General features: G+C 39.1%; 1 protein-coding gene across 1 annotated transcript in view; it reads right to left on the bottom strand.

The window, feature by feature from the left end:
* REEP3 (receptor accessory protein 3) overlaps nucleotides 1-17,646 on the bottom strand; it is a 36,924-nt gene that overhangs the window by 7,781 nt on the left and 11,497 nt on the right. The window contains exons 2-5 of the mRNA XM_063164067.1: nucleotides 13,180-13,252; nucleotides 9,525-9,601; nucleotides 8,923-9,043; nucleotides 6,906-7,019 (exon numbers count right to left, since the gene is read on the bottom strand). Coding sequence (XP_063020137.1) covers nucleotides 6,906-7,019; nucleotides 8,923-9,043; nucleotides 9,525-9,601; nucleotides 13,180-13,252 — 385 coding nt within the window. The remainder of the gene's footprint in view (nucleotides 1-6,905; nucleotides 7,020-8,922; nucleotides 9,044-9,524; nucleotides 9,602-13,179; nucleotides 13,253-17,646) is intronic.

Here is a 17,646-nt window from a genome sequence, read left to right as displayed (position 1 = left end):
TGTAACATTAACTCAAATAACTGAGAAACTGGCAGCAAAACTAGCAGCACTATAAAAGCAGCTCCAGTTGATAGAAACTTGAAACCACAAACCAAAGAGGTCCTGCCTGGACTCCAGGCTAGCAGTCCTCTTACTAATACAGCTTTACTGACATAATACCAACCCCAAATCTAACCCCACACAGGAGGATAGTTAATCACACATCAAGTATTCCTTCTCCAACTGTCTTCCCTTTTTTTCCATATGGAACATATGGAAGTTTCCCTGTTGGAAAGAAAGGTCATCCAGCAGCTCTTTCATCTTATATCAGATGATGCTATTATTAAAGCATTAAAGATTAATTTATTGCATAAGCAACTAAAAGAATAAGACCACAAGAACAAGTACTCAAAGTCATGTTAAAATAACATTTAATTCTTCCATCTCTGGCATAAGGCAAAAAATAACCATTTCAGGGAAAGGTTGACAAGCCCGTGCATGAATTCCACTTCAAGCAAGTGTTAAAGACTTGGTTTCATTCTTACAAATGAAGCTTTGAAGTAAAATTCTTCATTTGACCAGCATGCTAGCTAGCAGGAGCAGAAACCTGGGTACAATTCCATTCACCTTTCTCTGCAACAGCACCAGCAGAAGGCAATTCTGGCACTGCTGGCCACAGCCATTTGCTCCCACTCTCATGACAACTGTTTTTGCAGTTGGTAGACCAGCACACTGAATTAGTCCACGTTAAAAATAGCCATGTAAAGTGAACAGACAGTAGAATTAAAGTTCCTGAAGTTTGTGTGGGTACCAAAAGGCAGGGGGAAAAGTGCCTGAAACCCAATATTAATTTTCTGATGACTAGTTATTAGTACAGCATATAAAATTAAGACAGTGGACAGTATTCTACTCAAGCACAACAAACCTATGATAATTCTTACCCAATCATTGTCACCAAACAACAAAGAAAACGTTTCTTGTGAGAGAAGCAGAAGCCTTAACTTTTCTATCTCTTCCTACATACTTGTAGGATGACTCAGTTCTCACAAACTGAAGTACAGCTTGCCTTTGAGTTAAAGTGCACTACGAACACTGCACAGTGTCTGTATTAAAGATTGTAAAAATCCCAAAGTCAAATTTATTCCCCAAAATGGCTCATTTGAGGCAGGTCTCCTAAAGTCTCTCTTAAGGCAGGAAAAATCCTGCCCTTCCACTACTGCACTGAAAAGCATTTCAAGTAAACTACATCAGGAACCAGCTGTGCCTGAGACCTTTATGAGGACATGGAGAAGAGAACTGCAGAAAGAACTGCTGCTTTTGACAAGTAACAGCTTACAGTAAATATATCACTCTGCTATAAGATACAAGAGTGTTCATCAGACTGTGTCCAATGCTTTAAGAGGTTGAACAGGACTCAAGTCTCAGTCACTGAACACTGAAATATTTTACTGAATATGTAAAATGGACCTAGCTGGTTCTCAGCAGAATCCATACAAATTCAGTACAATTCCACTCACCAAGAGTGAACAGACTCTACTTAAAACAGTGACAGAAGCTGGTTTTGGCCAGCAGCAAAGTATAGAAAGACACACTTGTTTAACAGCTGCCCAGCAAGTTCATTCATCATGTGATATACTACAAAAAGACATTTGGAAATTGTATAGAATAATGCAATAAGGATTATAACAACTAACATATTAAGCATTCACATTACAAGCCTATATTTCTTATTCCACTGTGGACAGAGGACTAGATCCAAGCTAGGAACATTCAGCCCTATTTTCCAGTGCAGCTTTTGGATACAAAATTTTGTTTTTCAAAGGAGGAAAAAAAAGTCAAGTATGTGCCATAAAATAACACTGTGCCCCTAACCAAACTGCATGGTTCAGCTGGAGCTCCTGTGGAGCACTGCCTCACTCAGGGAGCACAGCAGGGATTTATACAATGGGCCCTTCATTCCAAAACTACTTGCCAAGATGGAAAGTTTTACTCAAGTTACACACAGAAAACATTGAGAAGTTTGAAGGGATATATACACAAATAAAGATGCAGCACACATGCCTGGGAGTCACAGTAGAATGGGGGCTGTGCTGTGCTGGACAGTCCCCATCACACATGGCACCAATCCCATGCAGCTATTCCCTAGAGGGCCCCCAGTCCCTGTCCCACACCTGGAACACCCAGTCTAGCCAAATCAAGATTGATTTCTACTTGAACTCCACTGCATGGACACTGAAGGACAAATTCCAAGGTGTTCTGTGGGAGTGTGCACAGCACTGCGCTCACACTGCATTTAAGACTTCAGAAGATTGTCCACCCCCATGCCCAAAACCAGCAGTTAATTGCTTTCTGCTGAAACAAAGCATTCTGTGTAGATCTGGATTACTATCAGCTCAGGACGAAAGTCTGGCTGAAAAACATTAAATTCCTTCCTACTGCAGGAAATGTGAGAGTAACATTCCCATTTAGAATAATAATGCTTCAAGAGCTTTACTATTTTGTTTGAAAGGTCAAAGAGTTACAGCTTGAAAGCAACATGTTTGCCCTAAAAGCAGAGCAATTCAGGCACAGGTGGAGCTGAAGAGGATCTCCTGCCTCCACTGCCATGGCCTGGATGTGGCAGCAGCCATCACCTCTCCCCAGATACTGCTCAGGAGAAGGTGGCAGAGCAGTTATTACTGGTGGCCCATCACATCACCAGTCCCTGCCAGTAAGGAAGGAATACACCAGGCTGCACTCAGCCCAGAGGCTGGGAACTAAATTGCAGCCCAAAAGATTGAGACACATTTACAATTAGAGTGCCAGGGATAAAGAAAATAAATCATATAACTTCAACACTAAAATTTCTAAGTAGGCAAACACTGAAGAGAGATGAACTGTGAAGTCTGTGTGTTGTCTTAAACAAAATGCAAGTCCTAAAGAATGATTTTTCTTCATTATTCAACAGCATTTCCTAAAACATACTAAACATGTTTTAGAGTCCACACACATTAGCAGTAACCAATGTGAGACACCAATTAAAGTCATAATATCTTTCTAAATCAATTATTTGAAATAAATACAGCCCATTTAAGGGTCTCCTTTCAAGACTACTGAGCCTCTAGTAAGCTATTAGTCTCATCAGCTGACCCTCATATATGAAATGCCATTTTCCATTCTGTTATTGAGCATGTACTTTTATGGAAGTGGCTGTAAACAAACCCCACACTGTGAGCCTCAGGGACTCTGCTGTTCAATGGCACTTGCAGCCCTCAGGGGGCAGGATCACTGACTGGAGCTGCCTGCCTGCCTTGGACAGGTTCCCAACGCATGCAGCACCCACATTCTCAGCTGTTCTCTCCCTGATCCCATCCAAGCTGACAGGGAATGACTCCTGCTCCCTCTGAGCCTGCCCAGGGACTGCTGTCCCGTGAATGACCCCTGCAGCAGGCCAGGCAGCCCAGCAGGGAGGAGGATGACAGCACTGCTGCTCCCCAGAGAGATCCTGGCTGTGTGCCACAGCTGGCTGCAGCACAGCTGAGTGGGGATCAGGGGAAGGGTGAGCAAGGCCAGGAGAAAAACACTCCAGCAGCAAAAAGGCAGCAGACTCAGGATGACCAGAAGGCATTCAGGAAACACAGCCCTGTGACAGCGTTCGCAGGGGTCTTAGGATGAGGGAAGACATGAGGATTTGACTCCATGTTTTAGAAGGCTTGAATTATTTTATTATATATATTACATTAAAACTACACTAAAAGAAGAGAAGAAAGGATTTCATCATAGAAAAAGAATGTTACCAAAGGCTTGTGACTGACCAGGACAGTCCAGACAGCCAGACTGTGATTGGCCATTAATCAGAAACAACCACATGAGACCAATCACAGATGCACCTGTTGCAATCCACAGCAGCAGATAATCAATGTTTACATTTTGTTCCTGAGGCCTCTCAGCTCCTCAGGAGAAAAAATCCTAAGGAAAGGATTTTTCATAAAACACGTCTGTGACACAGCCCTCAAAACATATTATCACCATCACTTTACAAATGAACACTGCTTGTGTGACCTCATAAAGAGGAACAGAGTATTTCACAGCTTAAGTAGCAGCTCCCCTGCTCAGAGTGATAAGGACACCAGGTTTCACTAGTAGCTCAAGAAATCTGAATTCATGGGTTGGCTGAAATTGAAACATAGAGGAAACCATCATCTCAGAAGACCTGAAAAGCAGATGCATCACTGGAACTTAAATGTTGTGGATATAATTTCCCCAAATCCATAAACTACTGAGCCTATTAAGGCATCTTGTTTCTGATTCTTTTACTAATAAAAATTTCCTTCAGTATAAAGAAAAAATTTAACACAGACTATCTTTCATCTCTAAATCTCCAGAAATCAGGATTTTACAAATATTTGTTTTCTGACATGCTAATTTAACACCATTTATTTTGCCAATGTATGGTATTCAGGAGGTTTTGAAACATTACATTTTATATGAACAGTGGCTAACTACTACCAGCTAAAAATATCAATATGAGAATGCAAGCTATAAGCCACTACTCCTGCCAAATACATTTCAATTTAACTATAGGGGAGCAGGTTTAAATCTATGTCAAATTTCAGCAGACTGACCTGTCTGGCTGCTCCAACCTCCCTAACAGAGCCAACAGTGGTAATCCCCTATTCCTGTGACAACCCTTGAAGAAAATCACTCTCTCCCACATTTGATATTCCAAATATTTCAGCAAGTTTCCAATCCATTTTAACATCCTCCTGAAGTCAGCAAAAGCAGTTTTCTTGGACACTTTAGTGTCTTTTGACATAGGTTTAACCTTGCACACATGTTTAGCCTCTCCCCCTCTCCTAATTTGAGATCTGCTATGTCAGAATAAGTATGTGTGCTCTATTAAAAAAAACAATAGTGATGAAAGTGTGCCCTCTTTCCCATCAAGACTGATCTCACTACTACAGTTCTGTTGCTGAAATCCTATAGCATGCTCCACCAGCTCCTGGTGAAGGGATAATCTTTTCACCTGCTGGAGGCAGCAGTCAACTCCTGAAAAACAGGGAACAAAATCAAGAACACATGCATTGAGTCCATTTGCCTGCACGGAGCAGGCACACTCAGCATTTTGGAATGACAAACCCAAGAGGCTTAACGTGCCAAAATAAAGATTTTCTTCAGTGAGTCTCCTCTTTCATGCTGTTAAAAAATCATGCCTATTTTAGGTCTATGGTATTGTGGTGGTTGTTTTTCCCTAGCATCTGATCTGCACTGAACTAATTCTGTACAAATATTCATGAGCATGTTTAACAAGTTTTAACAAATGGAGCAGGCATCTTGCCAGTCACAGCTGAATAGCAATGAAATCTAAACACAGACACTTCAGAAAAAGTTATTCATTATTTCAGAAGAAAGTGGGAGGAGATACTGGGGTTACTTATTTTACAATATTTCTGCTACACCCTAAAAATTAACAAGGAAATATCCAACCACAGCCAAACATAAGGGGCACACACAAAGCATAAGAATCCTTACAGCTGCTTATTGTAATAAATGTGTAATACAAAGAATTTGCATTTTAGCATTTAGCAATTAAACTTTTTCTCCCAGTAGAGCACTTTGAGTGTTTGTTTGTTGGGTTTATTTGGTTTATTTAAATAACCTATTTTCACTCTGAATACTTTCATTCCTTTGGAGGTGCACTTATTACATTCTAAATTATTTCATGTCTCAAGGCAATATTAAGAATTTGAATAATAAAAAACCCCTACAGTGATCAAATTTAATCACTTTCTCAGTATTTCGGGCTCATTATGACCATATTTAAAAATAAAAAGTCATAATGTTACCACCCACACATATCTTTAAAAAGAGAGGAAATGAACAAACAAGACATGCATGACTACTTTTCCAAAGCTTTTTGAGGCAGCATGTGAAAATGTAATTTTTAGGAATGTCTTTTATTTATAATGCAGGAAGTTCACATAGAAGCCCAGACATGCAAGCTAAATGCCAGCTGTACATACTCAACTCTGACAGCCAGGGATCTCTACACTGTCTTCTGTTATCTACTGACAGTGCTCAGGGTTTCAGTGCTGTTACTATGAGCACAATGGCTCCATTTATTCCCAGGAAGAAATTAATCCTGATTGCCTTAAACCTGTGATTTCACTTGGACATACACCTTTTTCTTTTCTTTTTTTTTTTTTTTTTTTTTTTTGTTTTGTTTTGTTTTTTGTTTAAATTACTATTAGGTAGGATACACATTGTCTGGAGTATATTCCTTTCAGTGGTGCACAAATTGCTTAGAATCTGACATATAAGTTTGTATTTTGTTTTCCTACACCCAGAGCTCTCTGAAATACTAAAGGTGATGAGTTTTGTAAGAAAAACAACAGATCACTCCATAATTTAATGGAAAACAATGACAAAGCAAGTGTATGCTAAACACCAATAGGCAGGCTTATGTTTAGTATATTAATTTAATAATTCACCCAACAAGTTGCAAACAGGTTAATTGTGTCAAGAGAATTTTTAACCATGGCAGTAGTCTTTCATGCCTTAATTCATATGTGGCATTACCTCAGGTTGATTGGAGAAAAACAGCAGAAAAGCCAGAAATCCTTTCAAAAGTTTGTTTATCAACAAGAAAGCACAACAGACAGAGAAAAGAAACAATGGTCACCTTTATTAAAAGCCTACACAGAAAACTGAATGGTACCTTTTGAATTAGAGTTAACTGATCTGATCATCCAAGAAATAACTACAAGCCATCTTCAACAAACCAACACACACAGTATGAGGAGGAGAGGGCTGCAAGCCTTTAATTGTGTCCCAGGTTTTCAGTACACTTGCAGAATTTATCTTTTTTATGTAAGATGATAGATCCTCAGTACAATTGCACTGTTCTATATCAAACTCAAAAGCAATTAATGCAAGCAGAAACTCACCTTTACAGCTGCTGTCACTGCAGCAGTTGCTGCCAAATTCAACCCTTGCCTTCCAAAATTCACCATGGTCTCATAGCCTCTTTCTTTGGCTTGGACTATGTACTCATCAATCTCCTAAAAGAAAAACATACTTAAATTTTAGAAGGCTGTTCATAAGAGAGTAAGATTACTCCACAGTATTATTATTTTTCCATCAGTAAAGGAAGACAGAAGAAATATTTTAAAAAATATTGAATGGGATATATCTTTGTATTCAGATGTTTCCTTCATTATAATTTTCTCATGTAAAAAAAGGATTATATGTGGTCAAACAAGAAGATAAAGCAGATCACTTTTGTACAGCTCAGAAACATTGCAACAAGTTCCTTACAGAGAGTGAGCTTAACTGGTTGGACAGAAGCTTTTCAAGAAATAACCTTATCTAACACAAGCTCCCTGGAAAGGTAGAGCCGACTTACAAAGAGCTTCCAAAGCCACAGCTTTGAAATAGTTAAGTACCAAGGACAATCCAGGCATGGCATTTATCTCAAGCTCGGGTAAATGCCTGGAGTTGAAGATAAAAGGCTGCAAGGTGCTTCCCAACAGCTTGGAGACTACAGTGAAGTATCTCCTCACCTTACAAAGTTGCAAATTGTTCCTAGCACAACCCTCAGAAGGTCAGGATGACCTTACTGTTCCTATCAGTGGCGATCTTGTCAGCTACTTGCTTTGCCTCATAAAGGCCAAGTCTAGCCTTATGAACTGACCTTTAGAAATGCTATTTTCTGTAGTGTGGGGCTTCTCAGTGCTTGTCTCCACACCTTGGCTAATTGCTCTTTCCACACATCCAAACTGATGCTGAAAAAGAGCTAAAGCAGAGCTGTGTCCCTGTCATACTTTGACAAAGCTAACCATCTTGTAGCTATTTTTATGTTTGGGTATTTACTGCTGCAGACTGGTCTACCCTTCAAACTCAGTAACAAGTCTCTCCTCTTATCTTGTCAGTTTGCAAACCAAAAAAAGTCATTGATGTCAATCATCCTGAGAAGTGTTATTACTAGTTTATGCTAGGAAAAAATGTTAACATCAACAGCTTTTAGTAAAGCTGTGTTCATGCTTCTGTGCAGGGAGTACTGTACATGTGCTTGCAGCACTACTGCAAGCATTGCTACTTTTACATGGGGGTATTAGTTGTTGGCTTTTTTGGGTTTGCACTGAAGGTACTTGAGATGGCAATTTGTGTTTGGACCTAAGTGTTTATTATTTCTTATTAGAAAAACAGTTTCATTATCATGAGTTTGGCAGCTTTTCATTAGAAGGCACAAATTGGTCAACAATTTTTTGTTACAAGGTATTTTAAGACTACACAATTAAGAACTGACACTTAGATTATTTTGTCTTTTAACTCAGTAACTGATCCTAAAGAGCTGGATTTGGCCTAATTACAAATGCTACTCAAACCTATGAAGGGAAGGAAGAAGCATGAAGAAGAAACCCAGGATGACATCCTGTGCCTTCCATCTTGCTTCCATCCATAACATACTAAAAATCCCAAAACCTAAATTTCTCACTAAGTGATACACCTACACTATGTTTATAATTTCTTTCACACTTTTGTGGGTTCTAGTTTATCTTGAAGTCCAGGAAACCTTCTCCATGAATGAGGGACAAAGACAGTGCTCCCCTGGGGGTCAGGGCACGCCAGAGCAGACAGAGAAATATTCCTGGTGCCCTGGGTTTGCACAGAAATTCAAGGTGCATCATTTCCATTCAACTGGGCTGCTCAGAGTGCCTCAAGCAGAGCAGGGAACACCAAACTCTCATGGCAATGGAGGCAGGATCTTGTCTGCTCAGACCAGTTAAACAGAAGCACAGACAGGGACAGTCATGTGCACTTGCCTCTGCCAGTCCAAATTGGTGCTGCCAGGCAAGACAGTAACAAGCTGCTCTGCTTTTGTAGTGTATCTAGCAACAGCTTTTATTTCAGCATATGGTGTTTCCATATTAGGCATTAAAAATCTGAAAAGTGATTTCTTACCCTTTCTTTAGAAGAAAGCAGTGGGTGGAGGAATTTTCTGTAGATTAAACTTGCCCCTCTAGTATATGGGGAAAGGAGCCAGATGACAAAAGCTATCTTCAGTTCATAGTACAGTGGAAACCTACAGACAAGTTAAAGGTTGCACAAAATCAACAACTGTTGTAGGAAAATGCTCAGTAATTAATCATTATGAAGAGATTTTTAAAAAACCACAATTATATTAGCATATAGGATTCTTCAAATAGAAGTAGTTACACTAGACAAAAATTAAATGAGCTCTGGATTTATGGACTACTGTCATTTAAGAAATGACAACAGATAATATACTTGCTTTTTATTATACATTCCTGCCATCCTTTTAAGAGTTCCATTCCCCTGTTCAGCTTCTACAGGGAAGCTGGAAATGTTGCAGTCCCTAATTCAAGTGACAGTGTACAGCAAACTTAAAAACAGCTGCTGTTCCTCTATGCACCAAGATATTTTCCTGTAAAAACAGCTATTCAACAAGCACAACTTCTTTACACAAAATAAATCAGTACAAATTAAAAAACATCAGAAACAAACATAGTTTCCTCTAGAGCTGATAAAAAGCAGGGTCTTACCAAGAGACTGTTAGGTCAGTTATTGTTTCAGTCACTGTATAAAGAGCAAACACAATCCAGTACATCATCCAGCGAACCTGGAAATCAAAACACCATCTTCACTGAGAGCATGGATTTCACCTTTACACATAACATACTGAACACTGTACAGTTTGTTCAGAGTTGTCAAAGCAAGATATTCAACAGTAGTTTGTTTTATAACAGTTAAGAGACTCTCTCATTTTTCTTGAGCATTTGCTCAAATTTGGTTGCCTAAGCTGATTACATCTGTCAGAATAAATACTACAGAAATAGTTCCCATGCATTTATCTTCCCTAAGCTATCAGATGCCAAATGCAATGTATTTCCAAAATGGGTCACTGCAAACCACCACTGGTTATTTGTACAAACTGAACATCCACATGTTCTTTAAATTCCTAGAAAAAAACAAAACCCTGCAACAACAACAACAACAAAAAAAACCCATTAAAAAACAAACCAAACCAGCAAAGAATAAAACAAAACCACCAAAATTGTTAGAGCCTAGTTTGAGCCCTAAATTCATGGTGCTGTCTTTCAAAGGGAGGATATATATACACACACACCTCCCCACAGAGGATGTGGCTCAGATTTAATCTTCACTTTTAAAACAATCTTTTTTGAAGTGGATTTAAATAACTACTCAAAACCTAATGATACACTGCTGCCTATTTCATGGATGTGCATTATAGTTTAAAACCACTTCCTCTGTCAGAACCTGAGACCCATTTATCTTAAATGCTTTTCAGTGTTTCAGTCTGAAAAGAAACTCAGTCATGTGATAACATTCTTCACTTCAGTCTCTCAGAGGATTTAGATATTTTAGGCTTGAATAAACGAAGACAAATGTCCACAGCAGCTGAAGTCATTACTGACAGGCCATGTGACATTTAGACTGGTGACCCTTCCATGAACCTGAGTCAACACCTGAATAAAACAAAACTTAATCCAACCTTGCTCCATCAGCTTAAGCATAATGCAATGCAATTTTTAAGATGCCATGCAAGACTGTATTTTTCCCCAAAATGATTTATCCAGTCTGCACTTTGTTTAATCAACACCAATTTACCCAATCAAGAACAACAGTGGAAGTGGGATTTCTCCTGGGCTGCTAGGAACAGTATAAAAAGCCCTGCAGAAGGGCACATGAGATGTGCCAGGAGTCCTGCTGAGGACTGGGCAAAGACTCAATAAAACACAAACCATATTCTAGTACAACTCATGCAGTAGGCACCACAAGTATCCTTGACAAATGAACCTGAGTGACTTAGAGGGGTTTTCATACCAGGAAAAAAGAAAAAAAGGACATTAAAAATGGCAGGTCAGATTTCACACTACCCCGAACACTGTCATCTACTTCAAGTTACAGAAGCTTTGACTGAGTTTTATTTTTCATGTTAAAAGAGTGATTACACATTTGTTTCATTGAGGGGTTTTTTTCCTAGCATCCAAGCATTAAGCTCATATTTGTTGGCTCTGTCTGAAACACATTCTTTCAGGTCAGGATTTTGAAGCCAGGATTTAAATGCTGGTCTGTTCAGACCTATAAACTACATTTCAGATTTCAAGTACTTTGGTGCAACACAGTGAAAAAAAGGTCTCAAATATCTTAGTCAACTCCACTAAACCAGGGTAATTACAAGAACCAATCTCCTCAAAGGCACAGATTCTAATTTTTAGCACTGAATTCCATAAGTCTTTTAAATTACCATAGTCAGCTCAACACTTTATCCCTCAGAAATAATCTTTGATTATTTTGCTGCATCATGACCTATACAACAAGTCAGGATGTCTATTCTTTTTGTTTGGTTGGTTTTTAGTGGTGGAAGTAGTGGCTGAGTAAAATATTTTACTGTTAAAAAGCTCAAAGTTGAGCAACACAGATGGCTCCTGAGCCACACAAAACCCTGGAAAGGAAGTTGTGCTTGGGCCATGATGAGAGTGGCAGCAAACCTGTGCCATTTGCAAAGCTGCATTTAAATCTAAACCCTTTACTGAGAAAGAAATGACCCAGCTGGGAAAATGACAGCCATGGATCATCCCCAAGACCTATCAGGACAGTCAGCCATGGAGTGATAATTCACTGATGAATCATTGTCATGCCCTGCTAATGAAAACGTCACTGAGATGGTTCTTATTCATCCTGGTCCCATGAATATTTTCTCTGTGACTGCAAGTGCTGGGACTGCTCAAAGACCACAGGTTCACACTAAAAGAACTGAAAAAATATAATTTCAGGCCCTACTAGCAGGGACCCTGTGTAAGGATACCCAGACAGGTCATGGCTAACTGGACAACTGAGGTGAGAAAAATATCTCAGCATTCTAAAATATTGTTTCTCTTTTGCTAGAAAACATAGTGCAAGAGGCAATGGTGACCTCTTAAAGTGATTTTCTTTATTTAGGTTGGAAACTGCTATGCCCTACTTAGCCTGTGGATCTGTTTTGAAGGAGCAGGGAGGAAAAGCAGATTATAAATTCCTTGCATTATGGACTTCCCTGACAGAGTAATACAAGAATGAGACAGAGAAAATTCTCCTCTTAGTTTTGGTGATTTTTTCTCCCATGAGTTCAACTCTGGCAGGCACCAGCTGTATGTCACAAATGAGCTCCCATCAGCTTGTACACAGAAATCAGAAGTACAAATATGATGTCCTCTGAGGCCTTGACAGGGTGATGAGGCTAAATTAAGACATTCAAGGGGAGGAACAACAGCTACCAACTACAGGGTACAGTTACCAACTACCAATTACAGTTTACAACTACAACCAGGTACAAAGTGGAGACATCACACATCAGACAAGAGCCCTGGGTCACATCTCTGGCTGCTGAGTTCAAACTGCTGGCCCTGACCCCACCCTGAGGAGTTATGGCCAGGATTCAGGACAGGTTACCTGCTGAAATCAAGCCAGGCTGTCTCTTAAAACAGGGAAGTAGCACAGTGACTAAAGCTCCTTGTGACTGCAACTGGTTAACATTCCCATTATTATCTCATTGCTCACACTGACAAGTCAATAATTTAATAGCTTAATTAAAAACTGAAGTAACTACAATTGTGTTTTTCTCAATCTTTCTCTTCTGTCTGTTCTGCTTCTTTTCTCCACACCACCTTCACCGAATTTTTTCCTTCCTTGGTTACATTTTTTCTCCTCTTTTAGGAAAAATAGATTAAAAAATAACCTTTTTTTAGGTAGATTCTGAGCCCCCTGTTGAGCTCCATACAATGATATTAAGCTGCTGCTGCTCTTCTAGAGGTCACTATGAATCAGTTTGTCAATACTTACACTAAAGGTGTTGGCAGAATTAGCAAACTTGCATTCTATCCCCTGCCTAAAAGTGCTTTATTTCTTTGCTGAATTAGAAACCAAGACTTTAAGGTTTACATTAAAAATACTCTTAAAAAAATCACACTACAGCATAGTGTGTTGAACATGTTTCAGCATAAAACCATGTAAAGTATGAGATATCTTATGAGATGCAAACAAAATCAGAGGATTACCACTAGGGTCACACAAGTGTTGTACCTAACTGTAAGACAGTCAATTCAAGCTTTCACATGATTTATTACACAATGAAAATGTCACACATCTATATCAGCAGAGGTGTGTAATTAAACAATTAAAAGGAATGAGACTTACATATTCCTTCACATTTTTTGTCTTCACAGCTTTGTATGAGTAGTATGCAGGGTACAGCATCCCAAACACCAGCCTATTGGAAAACAGAGAGAGCCTTCAGGATTTTGTATATATGACAAAACAGTGACAATGCATCATTAGAACAATTCAGCCAACTTAACAGAAAAAATCCTGCTCTCTAGCATTAAAATAAAAATCAGTGTTATATGTTCCTCAGAGGAAGTTTCATGATAGGCAAAACTAGAACAACGTGAACAGAAAAGGGTGGATGCCCTAAAGACAACAAACTGTTTTGTAAGACTGTTTCTAATAGATAATGTAAAACCAGTTGTTCTGGTTCTTTTACCACCCAAACCAGTCCTGCAGCCTGTCCACACCAGCAGAGTGCTGGCAGTGCTATCACACTTGAAAAGCCTCTGAAACTATCAGCAGTTAATCACAACCATCTATTTTTATCAGATTATCAGAAGTTCCCTTCCAAAAGAATTTTAAGACAACACTGACAACATTTCATCTCCTTTTGCTAGAACTATGCAACAGCAGTATTTAGAAATGGAGGAAAAGTGGGAATTCATTCAATTGATTTTTGTCCCTGTGGAAAACTCTGTTCAGTAGCACACCAGCTCTAATGTCTCTCACCTTCCCTTGCTCTGGCTGAAATTATAATTATTAAGTATCAGAGATAAGAAAAGCCTTTGCTCATCCTTGAACCCATAAAATAGCCTTTTAAGGGTGGAAAAGGTTTGTTCAAAGAGAAGATACAGAAGAGGTTCCTGAACATCATAACCACCAACTGATGACATGCATAATAACCCAAACAGTTACTGGTTACCTGTGCACCTCTCCATAATTCTAAAAACAGCACTCCAAAGTTATTTAAATAACCATTAGTAGCCTGCTCATGTAAGTATCTTGCAATGAAGCAGATGAAAGGGAAACAGCTTGAGTCTTTCACTTCACAGATTTTTCAGCTACATTTTTCCACTCACTCTGTCATGTAGCATCACTTCTGTAAAGAAAAAACCCCAATGTATTTCTAAACTTCAACAGCAATTTATCCTCTGAACATATCACTCTTGAACTGCTATAAACATGAAATGGGACAAAACAGAATTTTAAGAACACTTCTTCAGAAACAACTGATCTTAAGCAGAAATCTAAATACAGCAAGACTATCATAAAACTAAAGATGACCTCAAGTTCAATAAAAACACTAGCATAAGAAACACAAGAAAGGTAGCTAGTTTTTCCCATAGATTTTTCTAGAAAAATCTTTTACTCAATATTAGTCAAATCAGGACTTTAAAAATACCTATTTGAGTAACCACTTTTTCTTTTAAAGAATTTTTATGGAAATCACTTTAAAACAGAGTGCAGTGGTTAAAAGGACAATATATCATTATTATTCTATAATATGATTATTTTATTATATATACACTAATAAATAACAATTTAGTATCGTTTTCAATACTGCTGTAGAATGGAAGTGTTAGAAAAACTTCTGTTTGTTCACTAGAAGTGGGTAGGTGGATAGGATGAAAACAAAACATCAGCACATTTAGTCAGTAATAATAGGAACCAGCACCATCAAGTTTTTATCTCCTTACAGCCAGAGCTGCATCCACACCTCCCAAGAGCTCAAAGCTGTCAGTAACATCTACTGCTGCACATTAGATGCCCATCCATCCTCTGATATTTCTACAGAAGCCATACAACTACTTTAAGGATGTTCCCAATTATTCTATGGCTTTTCAAATTGAAAAACCCGAGTGTTATTTTTCCAAGTGTGGTTTGCATTTCACACTGAGCATCAGCACACTGCACCAATGGAGCAGACAAAAACAGTTTCCACAGATGGGAACAGATTTCAGCTGAGTGTGATGTCATTTACTTTACATTATTAGTAGATACATGGATAATCCTGCTTACCAATGGCATTTCAGAGCCAGTTGGAAGCCCAGCTATTTCAGGTTTTTAGCTGGACTCAGGAGCTGCCATAACATTCCCTTTTTGGTACAGCCACCTCCTCTACAGACATTTTGCTCAGGTAAAGAGAAATGTTTCTCAAAGATATTAGGAGATAAAAACACAAAGAAAGAAGTATCAAAGAGCCTTTAAATCTGAATAAAACAGTGAATTTGCATATCCATATAGCTGTATTTTTAAAAAACCCAACCTACTGCCTTTATTACCACATAATCTATGGTCTTACAGTTTTAATAGCTTTAAAGTGAATAATTGCTTGAAAGGCTCATTTATGAAGCAAAGCAACAGAGTTTGCATCTGACAGACAACTAAAACATCAGTCATCTGTACACATGTTGCTCTGGCACTGAACATATTTCACATGGATAGCAACAACTCTAAAGCCACAGTTAAAAAAAAATTAAAAATAAAACAAAGACACAAATAAATGCCTCTCAAAAGTACTACTTGCATCCAGACTCCTCAAACACTAAGCCATTAACAACAATGCATTTAAGGGTTCAGTCTGTTCACATTGCCAAAGCATTGTCCAAAGCATGAAATAGTGTTTGGCACTTTATTCTTTCATTCCTCCAAAGGCAAAAAGGGAACACCCTCTGTTCCTTACCTAACAGTTAAAGCAATCCAGGAAACTCTTTTAGTATGAGATGCTTTGGAGACAGCCCCATTCACTAAATTCCCTTTCCTTAAAAATTTTGTAGTAGTGATGACACCCATTGGTCCAATCAAAGGCTGAGGATCTCCACAGACTGACACAGAGCCAGACACTGTGTGCATCTCCAGTAGGAATATGCTCCTACACCCTCGAGTGGCAGGCTGCAGAATAAAAGAATCCTCCATGCCTCCACAAAACCATGGACCTGATAAACTGCCTGGCTTTGCTGACCATGCCCAGTTCCCCTTCTCAGTACCAGGTGTTTCCCAGCTACAATAGGAGTGGTTTCCATCCCTGTCATAAACATACACAAGTTTTTCTAAGAGCTGCTCAGACAACATGGAAATACCAGAAGTAGTGTAGATGACACTGTTTTACCACCACCAGACCTAATTTCTGCACAGGTAGTACAATTTCACTTGTGGATGAACTATAATTGCTATTCCACATATGGGTAGCAAGTTTAGCCTAAGCAACATTTCATTTGAAAGCAAGTTTGCTAATGAAAACTAAAGAGCAGAATAAAAACCTAATGAACAATGCTTGAATCTTTGGCTGGCTGTTCTTGGCTGTAAAAAAGGCAAACAGAGCCATGTGCCTCACCAATGGGATTTCAGTCAGCACTGGAAAAGCAGAAGCATTTTTGCTTAGACTGTTTACTGCCCATATACTTCCAAGCCACTCCTATCAAAGATCAGGAATTTGGGCTTTGCTCTCCTTTTGTTTTGGCTACCAAGTGATGAGGCTCCAGTTATGGATTGAGTTTTGCCTGCTATGCACCTCTGGGGCACTCTCAAGCTCAAAATAAGGCACAAGGAGCACATGGAAGAATCCTATTCAGGGGGAAAAGCCAAAAACCCTGCATGTGTTGGGTTAACCCAACACCAGGTGGACACCAAAGCCATTTTGTTACTCCCCCCCTCAGATGGGCAGGGGAGAGAAAATACAACAAAAAGGTCAAAGGCTGTGGGGAGAGAGAAGGACAGAGATCACTCACATGTTACTGTCATGGGCAATTGTCAACCAGGTTTGGGTAATTTGATTGCTAATCTATTATCAATCAAATCAGAGTAGGAAAATGAGAAATAACCGTAAAACCTTGACACACAAACCCAATACACTCAAACCATGCCTTACCCCTCCCCCTGAGTGTTTCACAGCTAGGCAGTGACTTCTAGACTAAGCCAGCTACAGTTCACATGTCCTGACAAACAAAAGCTTGCCCTGGCATTTTTGTCCTGAATGTTTCTGAAAAGCACTACACTAAACAAAGTCATTCTGTCCAGCACCTGACAGAATTTAGCTCCACTTTGCTATTCAGATACACAACACTAACCACACAATCTACAGTAAAACACCAGTAACTACAAAAACTACACTTGGAATAAAATGCTAGTCTGCTACAGGACAGAGGAGCATGAGGATCAGCTCCTGAACCCCTCAAGAAATTGTATCCCACTTTTTTTCCAACCCCCCTGGCTTTGGGCAAGGAGCAGGGAAAATCATGTAAATCCTATTAAAAGAACATGTCTGCCAACAGCAGTGAACTTGAAATCCAGCAACTCCTTTAGCAGACTGCAGTTACCAAAATGCAGGAATGCAATCAGAAACAGGTCTGTTAAAATCTTCACGGCATTCTTATGAGCAGAATATAAAAGCCAGAGAACAAAAATGCCTTAATAGTTAAAGAATATCCCCAGAAGCACTGACAGAGCTGAATAAAGCACATTCTTGAGCAGAGCAAGGCAGCTATTAACTTTCCAACTTAGAAAGCTGGAATTCTCCAAAGCAACTGCCAGATCCTTCCAAAGCACAGCAAAACCAAT

This window comes from Melospiza melodia, chromosome 9 (genome assembly GCF_035770615.1).
Source record: "Melospiza melodia melodia isolate bMelMel2 chromosome 9, bMelMel2.pri, whole genome shotgun sequence".
Taxonomy (NCBI): domain Eukaryota; kingdom Metazoa; phylum Chordata; class Aves; order Passeriformes; family Passerellidae; genus Melospiza; species Melospiza melodia.
This window is presented reverse-complemented; position numbering and strand designations above follow the sequence as displayed.